Source organism: Dendropsophus ebraccatus, chromosome 1 (assembly GCF_027789765.1).
Source record: "Dendropsophus ebraccatus isolate aDenEbr1 chromosome 1, aDenEbr1.pat, whole genome shotgun sequence".
NCBI classification, from domain to species: domain Eukaryota; kingdom Metazoa; phylum Chordata; class Amphibia; order Anura; family Hylidae; genus Dendropsophus; species Dendropsophus ebraccatus.
In genome coordinates, this window is record NC_091454.1 from 116,220,357 (window position 1) to 116,239,803 (window position 19,447).

Here is a 19,447-nt window from a genome sequence, read left to right on the forward strand (position 1 = left end):
GGCCTACATTGCCACAGAGGTTCTCTGTATGGGATATCCTCTGTACATGATAGGGGAGTGGATGAGGAGGAGTAGAGTTGGAGAACAAACCCTGTAATCGTCCCCTCACTAACCGGCCGTGTCCTGCTCAGCTATGATTAGCAGAGCACCATGGGATCTGACAGCAGCCATGTAGCTACTGAGACTAACACTAGAGGGCGGCACTGTCACCCCGGTGTTATACAGCACAACAACGTACCGGCGGTGTCCCCACCTCTCATCCACACGGGCAGTGCTGCGGGTCCGGTGCTCCGGGATAGCACACGTATTATAAATTGTCAGCCCTGCAGCCCTCAGAGCGAGGGCACTTTTATCGCGCGCTCACGTTTCCACCCGGTGCTGAGTGACTGGTGCACACTTCCGGTCGTGTCAGGTGACGGTGTAGCGCGGTGAGTTGACTCTTGATTAGTTCCGCTGCAGAATGGAGTGTTCCCTGTACCCACACAGAGGGCAGTGTGCGTGGCCACACATTACTACACCGGCCATTACATTGCATAGAAAGTCTGCGCACATTGTGCCGGGTCACGTGACGGACCGCAGTGCTCTCCAGTGATAGCTCTAGGAAGTCTGCACTACTACTATATATCCCTTGTGTGTCCCCCTATATACAGCTGGTAACCGTATATCCTGTATACAGCTGGTAACCAGCACTCCTGTGTATACAGCTGGTAACCGGCACTCCTGTGTATACAGCTGGTAATCGGCACTCCGGTGTCACCCTATATACAGCTAGTAACCAGTTCTCCTGTATATACTGCTAGGAACCAGTTCTCCTGTATATACTGCTAGGAACCAGTTCTCCTGTATATACAGCTAGGAACCAGTTCTCCTGTATATACAGCTAGGAACCAGTTCTCCTGTATATACAGCTAGGAACCAGCACTCCTGTATATACAGCTAGTAACCAGCACTCCTGTATATACAGCTAATAACCAGCACTCCGGTATGATCCCTATATACATCTGGTAACCGTATATCCTGTATATACAGCTAGTAACCAGCACTCCTGTATATACAGCTAGTAACCAGCACTCCTCTATATACAGCTAATAACCAGCACTCCGGTATGATCCCTATATACATCTGGTAACCGTATATCCTGTATATACAGCTAGTAACCAGCACTCCTGTATATACAGCTAGTAACCAGCACTCCTCTATATACAGCTAATAACCAGCACTCCGGTATGATCCCTATATACAACTATTAACCAGCACTCCTGTATATACAGCTAGTAACCAGCACTCCGGTATGATCCCTATATACAGCTAGTAACCAGCACTCCGGTATGATCCCTATATACAGCTATTAACCAGCACTCCTGTATATACAGCTAGTAACTAGCACTCCTGTGTCACCCTATATACAGCTAGTAACCAGCACTCCTGGATGATCCCTATATACAGCTAGTAACCAGCACTCCTGTATGATCCCTATATACAGCTAGTAACCAGCACTCCGGTATGATCCCTATATGCAGCTAGTAACCAGCACTCCTGTGTTACCCTATATACAGCTAGTAACCAGCACTCCTGTATATGCAGCTAGTAACCAGCACTCCTCTATATACAGCTGGTAACCAGCATTCCTGTGTCACCCTATATACAGCTAGTAACCAGCACTCCGGTATGATCCCTATATACAGCTAGTTACCAGCACTGCAGTATGATCCCTATATACAGCTAGTAACCAGCACTCCTGTGTATACAGCTGGTGACCGGCACTCCTGTATATACAGCTAGTAACCAGCACTCCGGTATGATCCCTATATACAGCTAATAACCAGCACTCCTGTATATACAGCTAGTAACCAGCACTCTGATATGATCCCTATATACAGCTAGTAACCAGCACTCCTGTATGATCCCTATATACATCTAGTAACCAGCACTCCGGTATGATCCCTATATACAGCTATTAACCAGCACTCCTGTATATACAGCTAGTAGCCAGCCCTCCGGTATGATCCCTATATGCAGCTAGTAACCAGCACTCCTGTATATGCAGCTGGTAACCAGCACTCCTGTATATGCAGCTGGTAACCAGCACTCCTGTATGTACAGCTAGTGACCAGCACTCCGGTATGATCCCTATATGCAGCTAGTAACCAGCACTCCTGTATGATCCCTATATATACAGCTAGTAACTAGCACTTCTTTATGATCCCTATATACAGCTAGTAACCAGCACCCATGTATATACAGCTAGTAACCAGCACTCCGGTATGATCCCTATATACAGCTAGTAACCAGCACTTTGGTATGATCCCTATATACAGCTAGTAACCAGTACTCCTGTATATACAGCTAGTAACCAGCACTCCTGTATATACAGCTAGTAACCAGCACTCCTGTATATGCAGCTAGTAACCAGCACTCCTGTAAATACAGCTGGTAACCAGCACTCCGGTATGATCCCTATATACATCTGATAACCGTATATCCTGTATATACAGCTAGTAACCAGCACTCCTGTATATGCAGCTAGTAACCAGCACTCCTGTGTATACAGCTGGTAACCAGCACTCCTCTATATACAGCTGGTAACCAGCACTCCTGTATATGCAGCTAGTAACCAGCACTCCTGTATATACAGCTGGTAACCAGCACTCCGGTATGATCCCTATATACATCTGATAACCGTATATCCTGTATATACAGCTAGTGACCAGCACTCCTGTAAAACATCTGGTAACCAGCACTCCGGTATGATCCCTATATACAGCTAGTAACCAGCACTCCTGTATATGCAGCTAGTAACCAGCACTCCTGTATATACAGCTGGTAACCAGCACTCCTGTGTCACCCTATATACAGCTAGTAACCAGCACTCCTGTATGATCCCTATATGCAGCTAGTAACCAGCACTCCTGTATATACAGCTGGTAACCAGCACTCCTCTGTCACCCTATATACAGCTAGTAACCAGCACTCCGGTATGATCTCTATATACAGCTAATAACCAGCACTCCTGTATATACAGCTAGTAACCAGCACTCCTGTATGATCCCTATATACAGCTAGTAACCAGCACTCCTTTATGATCCCTATATATAGCTAATAACCAGCATTCCTGTATATACAGCTGGTAACCAGCACTCCTGTGTCACCCTATATACAGCTAGTAACCAGCACTTCGGTATGATCCCTATATACAGCTGATAACCAGCACTCCTGTATATACAGCTAGTAACCAGCACTCCTGTATATACAGCTGGTAACCAGCACTCCTGTATATACAGCTGGTAACCAGCACTCCGGTGTCACCCTATATGCAGCTAGTAACCAGCACTCCGGTATGATCTCTATATACAGCTGGTAACCAGCACTCCTGTATATACAGCTAGTAACCAGCACTCCTGTATATACAGCTAGTAACTAGCACTCCTGTATATACAGCTGGTAACCAGCACTCCTGTGTCACCCTTATATACAGCTAGTAACCAGCACTCCTGTATGATCCCTATATGCAGCTGGTAACCAGCACTCAGGTATATGCAGCTGGTAACCAGCACTCAGGTATATACAGCTGGTAACCAGCACTCCGGTATATACAGCTGGTAACCAGCACTCCTGTGCCACCCTATATACAGCTAGTAACCTGTGACAGGCCCCTACACTGGGAGTATTCTGGTTGCTGACCCAAGTTAGCTTGGCAGTCACTCAAGGACACACCACCTCTTTACTGGGGTGATATGCACAAAGCCCAAGTGGCACAAAGGTGGGAGACATAGGGACATTTCCTCTGCAAGTTGCTGTATTACACTATGCACAGACCTCCATCTTTCATATTTTTCTTCATATTTAGACCCACTTAAATGGAACAAGGCAGCTGTTAAAGCGACTCTGTACCCACAATCTGACCCCCCCCCAAACCACTTGTACCTTCGGATAGCTGCTTTTAATCCAAGATCTGTCCTGCGGTCCGTTCGGCAGGTGATGCAGTTGTCCTAAAAAACAACTTTTAAACTTGAAGCCCCATGCCCAACAGGCGTGGCTTAGAATATCTGTGCCATAACTTTGCACCATCCCTCCGTCCCTCCTCCCCACCCTCTTCATCATTAGGAATGCCACTGGAACATTTTCTCCATGCTGAACATTGCACAGTTGCCTTAACGATCCAGCCTATGTGACGGGCTGACACAGCTGATGAATAGGAGACAATCTCCCTGGAGCATTCCTAATGATGAGGAGGGCAGGGAGGAGGGACAAAGAGGGTGTGCCAGCCTAATGCATACACAATCTAGGCCACGCCCGTTGGGCACAGAGTTGCAAATTTAAAAGTTGTTTTTTAGGACAATAACTGCATCACCTGCCGAACGGACCCCAGGACAGATCTTGGATTAAAAGCAGCTATCCGAAGGTACAAGTGGTTTTGGGGGGGTTAGATTGTGGGTACAAAGTTGCTTTAAATGTATGGTCTATAGGTGTATGGTAGAGACCACAGTGGCAGCCCCTTTAAACAGCTAATGAGCTAGGATGCGACAAGTCATCCCCCTATATTGAAGATAGGCCAAGAGTACTGGGAATTTGCGAAAAATTCTTCTTTAATTTGATGGGATTTTTTTTTTTTTTTTGGTGTAGTAGTCCAATGTGCTTGTATAGTAGGCTGTCTTAAAAGCAACACAATTGCGGGTACAATCGACGGGCAGAGAGACCCGTTATTGGCCTTTCTGCCTGTCAATTATCCCCACACTGCATGCTGACAGGCAGAGAGCTGTGACTAGTCACAGGCTGCTCCCCGCCCAGATGACTAGTTGCGCCTCTCTCCCGTCCTTGTGCGCAGTAATAAAACATGTTTTCCCGTATATAAAGATAACCCGACACAAGTGTGCTGGTATGGTAGGGGAGTTGCATAGTAGATTTATAGGGTTCAGCTGGGAGCTGTATCAGCACAATTGTGCTGATTGGTTCCCTTTAAGAGTTTTTTTTTGGGCTAAAATAATTGATGGCCTGTCCTCAGGATTTCATACATTAACATGTATGAAAGTTATCAAACTAGCTGGTTTACTCAACGTTTTCCATAAACTCCGTCCCTCCTCCCCACCCTCTTCATCATTAGGAATGCCACTGGAACATTTTCTCCATGCTGAACATTGCACAGTTGCCTTAACGATCCGGGCTGACACAGCTGATGAATAGGAGACAATCTCCCTGGAGCATTCCTAATGATGAGGAGGGCAGGGAGGAGGGACAAAGAGGGTGTGCCAGCCTAATGCATACACAATCTAGGCCACGCCCGTTGGGCACAGAGCTGCAAATTGATGGCCTGTCCTCAGGATTGGAAGGTTGCCATCACCCAGCTTGAAGAGAGACTAGAAGCAGGAGTGGGATGGCCATGCATGGGTACATCTCTTTACATTAACATGTATGAAAGTTATCAAACTAGCTGGTTTACTCAACGTTTTCCATCCCTCCGTCCCTCCTCCCCACCCTCTTCATTATTAGGAATGCCACTGGAACATTTTGGGATGGCCATGCATGGGTACGTCTCTTTACATTAACATGTATGAAAGTTATCAAACTAGCTGGTTTACTCAACGTTTTCCATAAATTTCTTTAGTAGATAGACATATATGGCACATACCACTGGGACTGCCACTAGTTGCTAGTATGGTGGTCTATCTGAAGTTACATCATGCGGAGAAGAGTTGGTATAGATCAGCTTTCAATTGTGCTGCTGCTCCTTACAAACTATATGAAAGTTACAGAAACATCCAAGGGTACTCCATTGCACAGGAGCCAGTATTGGTGTCAGCTTTAATGGAAGAATCCTTCATAATGTACAGTAGTTTACTATTAAATTCCCTGTTAAGTTGGGTAAACAAACCATGGGCATCCCTGCCTCCTTCATTTTCTCTACTTTTCTTTAAAGTTTACTTGCCATTAGCATTCGAAACCCAAACAGTGTGCTATTGCTCATGCCTTGTGAAGATTGGATAATGATTTCAGATTTGATATGGCTTGTGCATGGAACTCACACGGCGTGGTTGTATCCATAGTTATCCATTGATCCAGTAGCAGGAGTGACAGCACGCCGATCGGGTGAAGATTTCTAATGGCGAGTATACTATAACAAGAGTAAGAGGTAAAAGTTTAATACAATGGGCACCTTTTATAAATACTATTGCATTAGTTTTCTAGTGTAATTGCATTGAAAAGAAAGGCATTCCTGCTAAAATGAACATGTGCTGTCTTGGGGGAATATGGTGCTCTTCACACTATATTTACAGGTGGTGTTCCTGCTTGACTCTCAATTCAATTACTACTTTTTGTTTTGCAGGCTTTTCGTTACTAAGGGACAAAAATGGACAAGATGGAAGGTTACTATGTCTCTGCGTTGTTCAGTGGCTGTTTCTTGCTATCCAGTTTGCTGTTCTCCAAAGTCACCCGAGAGCAGCGGGATCCCTATATGGATGAAATCTTCCACATCCCTCAGGCTCAGCAATATTGTCAAGGACACTTCAATCGGGTAACTGCAACAAATAACTACCTACCAAATAACTACGGCCGTTGTTGCCGATTTTCAACAACGGCCGTGATTACTACTGAACCTACATCGTGCTGCAGGCTAAGGGAATCCTGGCCAGAGTGTATACACATAGTATACACTCCTGCTGGGATCGCTAGCTGCGCAGCGAAAAACTGACATGTCAATTTTTTGTGGCTGCTATTCATTGAATAGCGGCCGCCGAGAACTTGTCAGTGCACACAATGGAGCATGCGGCGGCCGGCGATCCATACTTTGGGATGTGGGCGCGTCCGTGTGTCCATACTTATGTCTTCGTTATACGGCCTGTCCTAATGGTATATTTGAAGACATCCTCTACATTTTTTTTTTTTTATGTGTCATATGTGATATATAACTGCATTCTCATAATCTTATATTAGTGGGCCTGATAAAGATTGTGTTATAAAAAAAATCATAAAATTACGTCATTAGTGTTAGTATTGTGGGAGTCCTACATGTATCCATCGATCAACTGTTTTCCAGAAATGTGGCACCAGCGTACACGGTGAGGTATTGCAGAAAGCAGACAGCTGTGTACGTTGACTAGTGGCCAAACTGGGTTATTGCAGCTCAGTTCCTATTTGAGTGACTTCAGTAGACCAGAACGGCCACTACCCAATGTACAGCGCTGTCGTTTTCCCACTGTTTCATTCCATATGGCAAAATCAGTGATTTCTGCCCAATCCTCTGGTTTTGTGTGATTCCAGGCGCAGTCAAACAGGTTTGACGCAATCTATCTTTTTGGTAGAGTAAGTTAAAGAGGAAGTTTCATGAAAAAAGAAATCTCAGGCAGGGGGAACATAATTAAGAACATCTGCTCTCCAGGAGGCGCTCGATGATGTTTTTGGCAGGCATCTGGGTATGTTGTGGCCCTGCTGATGGATTGCCTGTTCAGCCATTCAGTGACTGCATCAGGGTGTCCCGCCCCAGTGCAGCTTTCGAAATGATGGCTACACAGCCGTTTACTTTCATCATTCTTTACACAAGGAGCATCTGTGCTCTTTATTCACATGTGGGAAAATCACAGACATAGGAAGCATTTTGGCATTCGCTAACACAAAAACTCACCCTATGTTTGTCATTTACTATGTGAATAAAGAGCATGGATTCTTCATGCTGGTGAGTGCCAGGACCTTCTTTTTGTTGTTTGTCCCTAATATAGTCTGCTCTTAGAAGCACAAGACACAAGTTCACTTTAAGAACAAAGCAGCTGTCCAGTTCATAAATATTCATAAATAATAAATAGCTGTCAATATATATATGAAATGAGCCATTGTGATAGGAGCAACTACTTTAATGGCGAGGATATAGAGGGCATAGTAGAGTGAAGCTGTAATACACTGTTGTGACAAAAACCATATATTTAGCCTAATCCTGAGGCCTGCAGCACTGACGCTCACACAGCTGCTGTTTTATACACTGACTGCTAAGTGCATGACTATGATTTAATAGTTTCAGACACGTTAGTGCGGACAATTTCTGTTTGTGGATTTCTATAAAGCTTTCCCTTGTGAAATGAATATTTATGAATGTAAAAACATGAGAATGGGTTACTGCTTACATATTGGTATTGCCAGGTTTGTGTAGACATTTTTTGGACCTCTTAGCTGGTAGGTGTCTTGTTTTAAAGCCTTTTGCTATATTACTCTCTAATGTGTTGTCAAATATACTGTAGTCAAAGAGCCGCCATCCAAAGAAAATAAAAGTGTTCCACCAATAGCATTTCAGTGGTCTCCTGGGCGCTGCTGACTTCCATTTTTTGGTACAGTCTTCATATACAGGCATGTAAGTAGTTTGAGGTGGGTCTTTACAGCAGTCAGTGACTGGTCGAGCAGGCATTTCATATGTGATAAGTCCGTACCAAGAAGGGAGGTCTGTGGGGACCTGTGAAGTGTTTGAACAGCAGTGGTGGGGATCAGTGCAGTAAATCAATGAAAAAACTTTTTGCCATGCTGAAAACTCTACCTGCTTAAACATGGCCTGCTACTGGCCTGAAACATCAGGCTGTTGGGGGACTTCCTTCAAATCTGGCTTAGGATAGTTATCACAAGCTAGATTTTTTTAACTGTATATTTTTTCTTTGTTTCAGGGCTGTGTCATACATGCAGATCTGAAGTAAAAACTGCTTGTTTGTAGCCGTACAAGGCCACATATCACAGCGTGTGAAGGGGGTCCCTTACTGGTACCTAGTTACAATTGAAAACTTTAAGATGTTCCCTAAAAGTCTATGGGAGGCTAGTGACAGCTAGATGAATCGGCCATGGCCCTTTAGAGACTTATATCTTTTTTTTTCTGTTTCCTGTGGGGAAAAAAACACATTTATCTTCCTGTATTAAAGTTGTCAATTTTTCTTTCATCCAGTGGGATCCAATGATCACGACTCCGCCTGGCCTGTATCTGACATCTGTTGGCATTGTGAAGCCTGCTGCCTGGCTCTTTGGATGGAGTGAAAATGTTGTTTGCTCATCTGGAATGCTGAGATTTATTAACCTTCTTTTTAGTCTTGGCAACCTGTATATGTTCTATTTAATTCTTTCCAGGATCCACACAAAGGTATCTATGACCAGACATTTTCAATCGACGAAATGTTAATTTTACTTTTCAAGCCTGGCTTTATGACATGAAAATGCAAACTACTGCAGTGTCATATTGATTTAAATACAGTTACACCTAGCAACCGGATAGGAGCTTTAGTCTTCCAGTCTTCCAGTACTTTGTCATCAATGCCCCGACTCTGTACTCACAATCTGCCCCCCAAACCGCATGTACCGTCAGATAGGTGCTTTTAATCCAAGATCTGTCCTGGGGTCCATTCAGCAGGGGATGCAGTTATTGTCCAAAAAAAACAACTTTTAAGTTTGCAGCACTTTTGTCAAATTGGCATGGCCTAGAGTGGTTGTGCGCTAGGCCTGCACCGCTTCCCCTTCCCTCCTTCCCGCCCTTCTTTTCATTAGGAATGCCTCTGGGCAGGATATCTCATGTTCATCACTTGTCTGAACACTGCACAGCTGCCTTAATGAGTCAAAATGTGCACCATTTACACAAGTGATGAATAGGAGAAATCCTGCCCAGGGGCATTCCTAATAGTGAATAGGGCGGGGAGAAGGGAAGGAGAAGCGGTGCAAGCCTAGGGCATAGACACTCTAAGCCATGCCAATGTGACAAAAGTGCTGCAAGCTTTAAAGTTGTTTTTAGGACAATAACTGCATCACCTGCCGAACAGACTCCAGGACAGGACATATCTTACAAAAAAAACAAAAACTATCCGATGGTACAATCAGTTTGGGGGGCAGATTGTGGGTACAGAGTTACTTTAATGTTAAGGTTGCCTTTTAGAGATTCTTTATTTATTCCTCTGTTCCACAGTATTTATTCCCAAACATAATCAGGAATAAAATGTTTTGGGCCTCAAATATTAGGGAACTTACAGTTTTGTCTTCTGCTTCCTTCAAGGAGTGACTGTAGCCACCAAGAAATGCAGAAGGCTTGTCACGGTTCTCCTTAAAGGGGTTGTCAGGGCAAGATGCTTCTTAGATAAATATTTAGAACAACAGATTCTTACCTTCCTCACTTCTGTGCCACCACCAGCGCTATGCAGCTATGGTTCCAGGTTAATAAGCATGATCTCACAGCTCCATTCATTCTCTATGTAGCCGCCAGAGAGAGTCGAGAACTGCACTCAATAAACAGATCACAAATCTCAGGGAGACCAGCCAAATAACATACTGTCGGCTACTCAATACAGTGAATTCCTAGGTGCATTGCCCCATGAGAAACACAGTCTGTGGAGCCTCATTTAAGAGTCTCAAAGCACGGAACTAGCCACATATCCCTCGAGGGAAGGACCCAGCCATGGAGTAGCTTCTGGAAGGAGACCACCAAAACCACCATAATAAAGGGGTCTTCTGGGAAAAATAAACTAGGGGGGGAAGGTAGGAGATCAGGGGGGTCCAACCCCTGAACCTCCAGGTATCTCTGTATCGGACAACGCCGGCTCTGTTATCAATAGAGCCCCGGGTCAGCACGCTACCCATGGCTCTATTCACTCCTATGGAGCTATGGAAAGAGTATAGCGCTCTTTTGGAGTACTTAGCTCTTTCCGACGCTCCATAGGAATGAATAGAGCCGCAGGTCGTGTGCTGACCCCGGGCTCTATTCATAACAGAGCGGGCATACTTTGATACAGAGATCACCGGGGGGTACAGGGGTCAGACCCTACGCTATCTTCCCCTTAGCCAGAATCTCAATACACACTGATGAGGGGCAACACCCCTAAACAGCTGCATGTGGATGAATAGCTGGATTTGGTCCTTATACTTGTACATTGAACTGGATATTGACTGAAAGGGCCACTTAAAATGGTGATTTTGGTGGTCTCCTTCCAGTAGGCAGCCCATGGCTGGGTCCTTCCCTGAGATGATATCTGGCTAGCTCCATGTTTTGAAATTCTTAAATGAGGCTCCACGGAGTACAGTACTCGTCTCTCTCTCTCTGGCGACTTCATAGAGAATGCATGGAGCTGTGAGTCACGTGGCGACCCATGGCTTTATTTAAAACATCTGTGGGCCGATCTGGGAATTGCCAATTAAAGTAGGAAAACCCCTTTAGGGTGCCTTCACACCTACCGTTAATAACGCTGCAAGTCGGCTAGGTCCTGGCAGATCACTGTCAGTACATACACGCAGCGGTCTGAATGACTGCTGCGTGCATGTAAATCTGCCGGCCACTTAACCCCTTCTGATGCCGGCCGCCTCCCGCTCAGCTCTGTATACATTACCTCCTCGCTCCACGGGGTCCCGGCGTCCTGCTCTCCCGCCCGGCCAATCAGTGGCTGCGGCAGGGCTAGAGCAGGACGCCGGGACCCCGTGGAGCGAGGAGGTAATGTATACAGAGCTGAGCGGGAGGCGGCCGGCCCGCATTAGAAGGGGTTAAGTGGCCGGCAGATTTACATACACACCAGGACCTAGCCGACTTGAAGCGTTATTAACGCTGCGAGTCGGTAGGTGTGAAGGCACCCTTAAGGAATATAGCATAGCATTGCTATCTCGCAAGGCAATCTAAAATCTGTTTTTGTTTTCTATAGGTTTCAACGTTGCGAAGAATCTTGTGCACCCTCACTTTATATTTGTTCCCCACTCTCTACTTTTTTACATTTCTGTATTACACTGACCCTGGTTCAACATTTTTTGTCCTTTTTACTTACTTCATGTGCTTGTATGGAAATCACAAAAGTGCAGCTCTTCTTGGGTTTTGTGCTTTGTGGTTTCGTCAGACAAACATCATATGGATAGCCTTTTGTGCTGGAAACCTTATTGCAGAAAAAGTGATGGAAGCATGGAGGACGCAGTTGAAAAAGAACGATGAAAAGCCGTCTTCTAAGAAAACCTCTTTAGAGACTGTGGATGCTTTAAAATTTCTTGTCCGCTATTTACTTCGCCCCCTTAACATGCTGACCTTGGCTCTAATAACATGGCCTTACATAATTTTAGTGTTATGTTTCCTTGGGTTTATTATAGTTAATGGTGGGATTGTAGTAGGAGACAGAAGTAACCACGAAGCCTGTCTACATTTTCCCCAGTTATTCTACTTTTTTGCTTTCACTTTGGTCTTTTCTTTTCCTATCTTTAACCTTATTCAGAAAATAACAGACTTCACTAAAGCAATATGGCGACGTCCACTCCTGTATGGCGGCTTAGCTTGCATATCTCTATTACTTATTTGGAAGTTCACGTATGTTCACCAGTATCTGCTGGCTGATAACCGCCACTACCCTTTCTATGTCTGGAAGAAAATAATCCAGAGACATGAATTGGTAAAATATGCACTTGTCCCTGGGTACCTTTTTGCAGCGTGGACTTTTTTTGATGCCCTGAAGACAAAGTCTGTATTGTGGCTCTTGATGTTTTTTGTCTGCATATTGTTTGCCACGGTTCCGCAGAAACTAATGGAATTCCGATACTTTATCCTGCCATACCTCATCTTCAGATTAAATATATCAGTTCCATCTACAAATAAACTTCTACTAGAGTTGGCATTGTATGTCAGTGTCAACATATTAACATTTTATTTGTTCTTGAATAAAACTTTTCACTGGCCAGATAGCGAAGAAATACAGAGGTTTATGTGGTGAGGAGAAGGGATTTGGGCAATTGGGTATCTTTTGGTTAAGGCTAAACCAGTGGATCTGATGATAAAACTTCTGCATCTCCTCTCTTCTAGCAAGGAACCTAACATTCATAGACTCAATCGCACAGTTTGTTGAGCCACAAAGAAACTGTGAAATATAAAGGAACCTTAATTACTTCTTATTATTTCTTCTTCCCTTTTTGATCTATTATTGTCTTTGGCTCAAAAATCTGCACCCAAGCTTACAAGTGTCTTTCCAGTGTTAAAGCAAATTAGGAAACAAAAGATCAACTCAGACTCGTGGTATACAATGTCATGGGCCCCATCAAAGGGAGCAGTAGATGAACGCTACATTTTGTCGGGTACTAACATTATGTGGTGCCCATCTGTAACTGGGGGGGTGCAATGGTCACAATACTGCTGAGACCGGAAGTGGGTTTTGTTGCATCTCTGGGTTTTTTACCTTGCTGCCAATTCTGAGGTATTTGTATACTATAGCTTGTGAGATTTTCTGACTTGCCAGTTCAGAAGTTAAAGGAAAGCAGATGAGATGTGGCTTATTCAAAGTGTTGATTTTACAAAGATATGCTTCTTAGCTGTTTCCTTGTCTCAAGTTTACTGACCTGCAGCTGGCACGCCATTTTCTTTCTTTATCATCTTTAAGTGTATGATGTGATTTTGTTTATTTTGTAATATTAAGGTGAGCTAGGTTTTCCCTTCCTTCTTTGTTGCAAACCAAATCTGTGATATTGCATCCAAGTCAGAACTCTCCTTTCATTCCTGCAAGCTGTTGCTAGATAGGTTTTATATGCCTACACTGATACTGTTCAGTCAGTTCTGACGGTGAAAGGCTGTAGGGAGATACCACTTTGACAGTGGAATTGTAACACACAGTTGTCAACTTATTGTTCCATTTCCAGTAGGAGTTTCAGAGGAACTGCACAATGCTGATTTCTAAAAATAAGTCTGGTGTAAAGGTCCTATTCTTCATCTGTGCTTGGCTGCCTTTGATCAGTAGAAGAAAATGGCCCATGAACACAGCTCCATTTTTGTCTGTAGGGATCCTTGTTAAGACTGATACAGGACCCTAACTAGTTTCTGATGAGAGCCATTTGCAGCATGATACTGTAAGCCTTTACAACTGTAACCATCAGTTCTCCCGAATGCATTCCATGTTACCCTTCTGAGGCAGGTCAATATGATTGATTTGTCTGTATGAGGGTTTTTAGGAAATAGAACAAGTCTCAAATGTGTCAATGATCAGTGTTATTTTTCTACCATATCTATCTTAAGTATTCTTCCCAGTCACCATAATGACATGGTCTATATTCTCCTTTAGTGCCACTGACCACTTAAAAGAATTTACAAGGTAGGTCACTAAACCCCTAGGTTTTATATAATTTAGGATTCAGGGAATGTGTGTGCATTAGAAGCTTCTTTTGACTGTTTTGTGTGTGTGTGTGTATATAGATTTTTTTTAGTGTTTGGTTTATATGTTAGGTGAAGCACTAGGTGGCAGGCTTTCCATGTGGATATATATAGGCTTTAGTTTTCTTGAGCTGTAAACATTCCTCCGCATCTGGTGTAAAGGAATACAATGTCGGCTTGTTGTTTTGTGAACAGTTGATATGTAAATATATATTTTTGTATCAATAAAACAAGTGGAAGTATTCTTTTAAATGTTCCCTTTTTTGTGAAGGTTTACATCTGAGTTCACATTTACTGCACCTTTTTATACAGCTGTTTTGTCTACGGCTGGTGAATGTTACGCAAGCTGTGTGCACTTAGATCACTCTGCTTATTTGCCAGCTTTCCAATCTGCAATGATGTATAAATAGCATTTGATGGAAGTATTTAATTTAGCAAAACACATAGGCAAAGGAGCCGTAGATGTCAGGTTGCCATCCTGGTGACAGAAATCAGACAGCATGGACGGGGAAGGAAGTAATTGCATCTGTAATCGCCTGGACGTGGCTGAGCACAACCTTCACTGCCATCCCTGATGCTGTGTTTGGAGCGAGCACTCGTCAAACTGAGAGATTGAATCCTCTTATTCTAAAGGGCAGTGAGATGTAAAACAGTCTAGAATGAGTGAAATGTTGTCTAGGATTGGGAGATGAGCTGACAAGTGTACCGGGAGAAATGTCAGATATGTTGTGTCACTTAACACTCTTCTTTATTTAGGAAGCGAGGAGCCCTAACATGTAGAAAACTGTTAATTGACCTCACATAACTGCATTAAAACACTTTTGTGTCTGAAAGTATTCCTGTAAATCTATTTAAACATTCTATATGTTGGAAAATATATAAAAAAAAAACTATTTGCTTAGCGCCGAAAAATCTGCTATTACAATATAACTTATTTGTTTATGGCTAATGTACTATTCTTGGTGGGTTATTATACTGCAAGGAAATGCAGGAATGCATGACACATAGTCTTCTCAGCCCACCATAGTAGCAAGAGCCATTGTCAGAGAATAAAAACAGAGTGTACAGAAGACTTTGCTCCACATCTTGCGAATCATATTGCTATTAAGCATAACTGACCTGCAGAAAACAGTAGCCATCTGGATGTATAGTCAAGCAGGGATTAGTATGATAAAAATAGAGGTCAGGTTCATATTGATAAAAGGAGAATAAAGTCAAGAAAATGGCTGGGGTGAAGAGGGATGGCTGAGGCTAAATGAATCCATTCACATGGTAACCGAATTCAGTTATATCTTAGTTGGAGAGTAGTTGAGAGTATAGAACTTATGGGGTCTATTATGTTTTCTATTCAGAGTAGGTGAGCTGGAAAATACTGTCTGTCATATTTTAAATGACATTGTGGAATGTCAGCTGTGAAAAAAGATTGAGGAACATTGCGGGTGGTTATTGTATTACGGGCGGTTATTGTATTAACATTCTAAATAATAATAATTATTATTGGAAAACTTTAGTTACCATAGATTTACAAATTATCCTAATGTACAGTAATATATTCTACTTGACCTTCATGTTTATGGCCAGCTATATCAGGAAATCAGGTATATTTCTGTTGTATTTAGTGTGCTCTTCAAAGGTCATTCCCATTATCTGTAGTCATGAAATGGTGGTGCTTTATGTAAAGTGGGTCCATATAATGTAGACCCACTGTCACTAGCTCAACAGTACCATTTGTTTCCTTTAGTAAACATTGAACCTATGATCGTGCATTAAAGTTTTTTTTTTTGTTGTTGTTTTTGTTTCAAGTTAATCAATGATAAACGTGAAATCAGTTCCTGTTCTAACACAATCACAGTGTAGTTAGAACCAGAGTGGTTTGCCTGCACTAAAAAAAAATCCTAGTTTAGGCTAGGTTGAATCAGAATAATTTGACATACAGTGGTGCCTTGGATTGCATAATTCGTTCCGGGACTGTGCTTATAATGCAAATCACTCCTTACCCAAAGCAAGTTTTCCCATAAGAAATCATTGTAATCCAAACAATAGGTTCCACACCCCAAAAATAATATGCAAAACAAATAAAACTAGCATTTAGAAACAGCTGAATGTCATATTGTAAGTTACTGTACAGTAGTAAGCATGTGGAGTAAAATATATAGTAAATGCTTACACCTGAAGAAACTGCAGCAGTTTGTAGATGCCCACAATGCAGGAGCATAGTACAACAGGCTAGAATAGAGAAGCAGGGCTACTTTAAGAGGTCTGTGTGGTTACATTACAGCAATTGGGAAGGGGTGTGTTCAGCATGGACCAGTTAGGAAGTAAGAATTACAGAGCTGTGCAGGAGGACAGAGACAAACTTTTCTATATAGCAGTGTGTATAGCTGAGTGTGAGTGCAGGCACATTATAGCAGCAGTGTGTATAGCTGAGTGTAAGTGCAGATTATTGCAGGAATGGAGAGGATAGGAAACACAAGGCCCGACAGAGACTGCAGAGGGCATTAAAGTGTCATTGTTGTTAATTTTTTATTTTTATTTTTTTCAGAAATCGAAAGTCCAGGCGACTTTAAGAAACTTTGTAATGGGGTTTATTAGCCGAAAAATAAATTTTTATCATGAAAAAGCAGTTTGAAGCTCTCCCCCCTGTCTTCATTGTTCTCTTATGGAGAGAGAAAGTAGAGGCACCAAAACAGAACAAAGAGTTTAATTTACGTTCACATCACTGGCTCTCTCCTCTGCAGTCACCACTGACCTCTGAATAGCACTCTAAATAGCTCCCCCACTGTGTTATTCTTTGTTCTCGGCTCTCAGCTGCCCGCTAATCTCGCTCCTCCCCTCTACATAGCTCAGACAGGATCCGACTGATGAAAAAACAGTCGAGATTTCCTGATTCTGAGCAGTGGATGACAGAAAGGAGAGAAGGGGGGACCTGGGAAAAGGCTTTTTAAATGCAGATAATGGCATATTTGCCTAATAAACCCAATTACAAAGTTTCTTAAAATCGCCTGAATTATTGATTTCTGCAAACAAATTTTTAACGACAGTGACTCTTTAAGGATTGAGCAGGACATATGTGGGCACATACATGCAGCACTGTCTGTCTGGGGAGAGATGGGTTACAGCTATGAAGGGATTACCTCCACAGCCCTGGCCACCCAATACAGGGAGCTCTTAACCCCTTAAGGACAGAGCCAATTTCGATTTTTGCGTTTTAGTTTTTTCCTCCTTGTGCTTAAAAGGCCATAGCACTTGCATTTTTCCACCTAGAAACCCACATGAGCCCTTATTTTTTGCGTCACTAATTGTACTTTGCAATGACAGGCTGATTTTTGCATAAAGTACACTGCGAAACCAGAAAAAAATTCAAAGTGTGGTGAAATTGAAAAAAAAAACAAAACATTTTGTTTATTTAGGGGAAATGTGTTTTTACGCCATTCGCCCTGGGGTAAAACTGACTTGTTATATATGTTCCTCAAGTCGTTACGATTAAAACGATATGTAACATGTATAACTTATATTGTATCTGATGGCCTGTAAAAAATTTAAACCATTGTCAACAAATATACGTCACTTAAAATCGCTCCATTCCCAGGCTTATAGCGCTTTTATCGTTTAGTCTATGGGGCTATGTGAGGTGTCATTTTTTGCGCCATGAAGTGTTCTTTCTATCGGTACCTTGATTGCGCATATATGACTTTTTGATCACTTTTTATTACAATTTTTCTGGATTTGATGCGACCAAAAATGCGCAATTTTGCACTTTGGGATTTTTTGCGCTGACGCCGTTTACCGTGCGAGATCAGGAATGTGATTAATAGTTCGGGCGATTACGCACGCGGCGATAGCAAACATGTTTATTTATTTACTTTTATTTATAACCTGGGAAAAGGGGGGTGATTCAGACTTTTATTAGGGGAGGGGGCTTTTTACTATTAACAACACTTTTTTTTTTTTTACTTTAACACTTATACTAGAAGCCCCCCTAGGGGACTTCTAGTATAAGTGCTTTGATCTCTCATAGAGATCTCTGCAGCATAGATATGCTGCAGAGATCCATGAGATAGGCACTTGTTTACTTCCGGCTGCTGCAGCCGGAAGTAAACGAGTGCCGAGTCGGGGACGGCGCCATCTTGGAGCGGTCCCCGGCCGGCTTCAGAAACGGAGATCGCTCCTCCGGGATAACATCCTACGGTCCCGGGCTACAAGCGGCACCCGGGACCGCCGCGGTTCAGAGCGGGGTCGCCGCGCAGCCCCGCTCTGAACGTCCTTACCGGCATCAGGGCGTAAATTTACGCCCGATGTCGTTAAGGGGTTAAACCAAGTTACAATTTTGACATTTTTTTGAGCTCTTCTTGCAAAGCATTGTCAATCCAGGTTACTCTTAAACTGAGGTACCACTGTATACCACACTATGTCCCTGCCAAACCCATTGCTTTTTATGAGCTGAACATTGTCTGAAACTGACTACTTTTGGCCCATTTGTGAGCATTTAGTTATTTTAAGTTTTCTTTTATGCGACTCAAACGCATGTTCGAGCACAGAATATACAAATAATAGTCGGCCCAAGCTTGTCAGATGTGATTGGGTCTTGCAGGGACATGCTGTAATATGCATAGGCAACCAAGAAGAATGGGGCGGGGGGCGGGGGGGGGGGCATTTCAGGTTTCACTTCAGGCAGCAGAAGACCTAGAATCAGCCCTGCTGGAGACAAGATTGGTGCTATCTGTGGAAAAAAGTGGCCATGTATTTCTAAATGCTGTATAACCCCCTTTAAGCAGACAACCCAATAATTTCAGTGAACACTGATTTGTTTCCCCAGCTGAAATCAAAACGCTAAACTAAAAAAACTAAAACTAAAAAAAAGTTACAAATTTTATCTCCATATGTGCAAACATCCAAAATGTTAACATACTGTTATTGATCCTGCATGGTAGATGTGTGGTGTCCCAACACGGGTGTTGCCATTGGTTACACCCTTCGCAAAAGCCTGTACTACTTATGTGTAAGTAGTGATAAAGTTTGTCCACTAGATGTCGCTGTTATAGGTATGTGTACTCAGATGCTGCACAACTGAAGTATGGAAAGGGTTATTGTTTATTTGTGCGTCACATGGATCGGTGAACCTATGGGAGTCTCTTCTTCTATGCTATCATCTCCCTCTTATTCTATATGCACTCTCCACCCATTCACAGCGCACCTTACAGTAGCTGTAGATAGGAAATCACGTGGGTGACAGGAAGTGTGAAGCCTTTGATATTGGACTTTCTAGGGGAAAGACGCAAGCTAGAACGCTCCCTACAGGGGTCCCTTTGGGCCCTGGTCCTCTGCCAGGTCCCCAGCCTAAAA

General features: G+C 43.1%; 1 protein-coding gene across 5 annotated transcripts in view; it reads left to right on the plus strand.

Moving 5' to 3' along the window:
- Nucleotides 1-15,863, plus strand: part of ALG10 (ALG10 alpha-1,2-glucosyltransferase) — a 35,139-nt gene extending 19,276 nt beyond the window's left edge. For 3 of the 5 annotated variants that reach the window (XM_069977143.1, XM_069977125.1, XM_069977135.1), the window contains 3 exons: nucleotides 6,323-6,511; nucleotides 8,912-9,103; nucleotides 11,634-15,863. In XM_069977143.1, the coding sequence (XP_069833244.1) occupies nucleotides 6,347-6,511; nucleotides 8,912-9,103; nucleotides 11,634-12,680 (1,404 nt within the window). In that variant the 5' untranslated portion in view covers nucleotides 6,323-6,346 and the 3' untranslated portion in view covers nucleotides 12,681-15,863. Of the gene's footprint in view, nucleotides 1-323; nucleotides 429-6,041; nucleotides 6,128-6,322; nucleotides 6,512-8,911; nucleotides 9,104-11,633 lie in introns of those variants that run through there. The other 2 variants (XM_069977114.1, XM_069977103.1) reach the window with 2 other exon arrangements.
- Nucleotides 15,864-19,447: the final 3,584 nt, after the last annotated feature.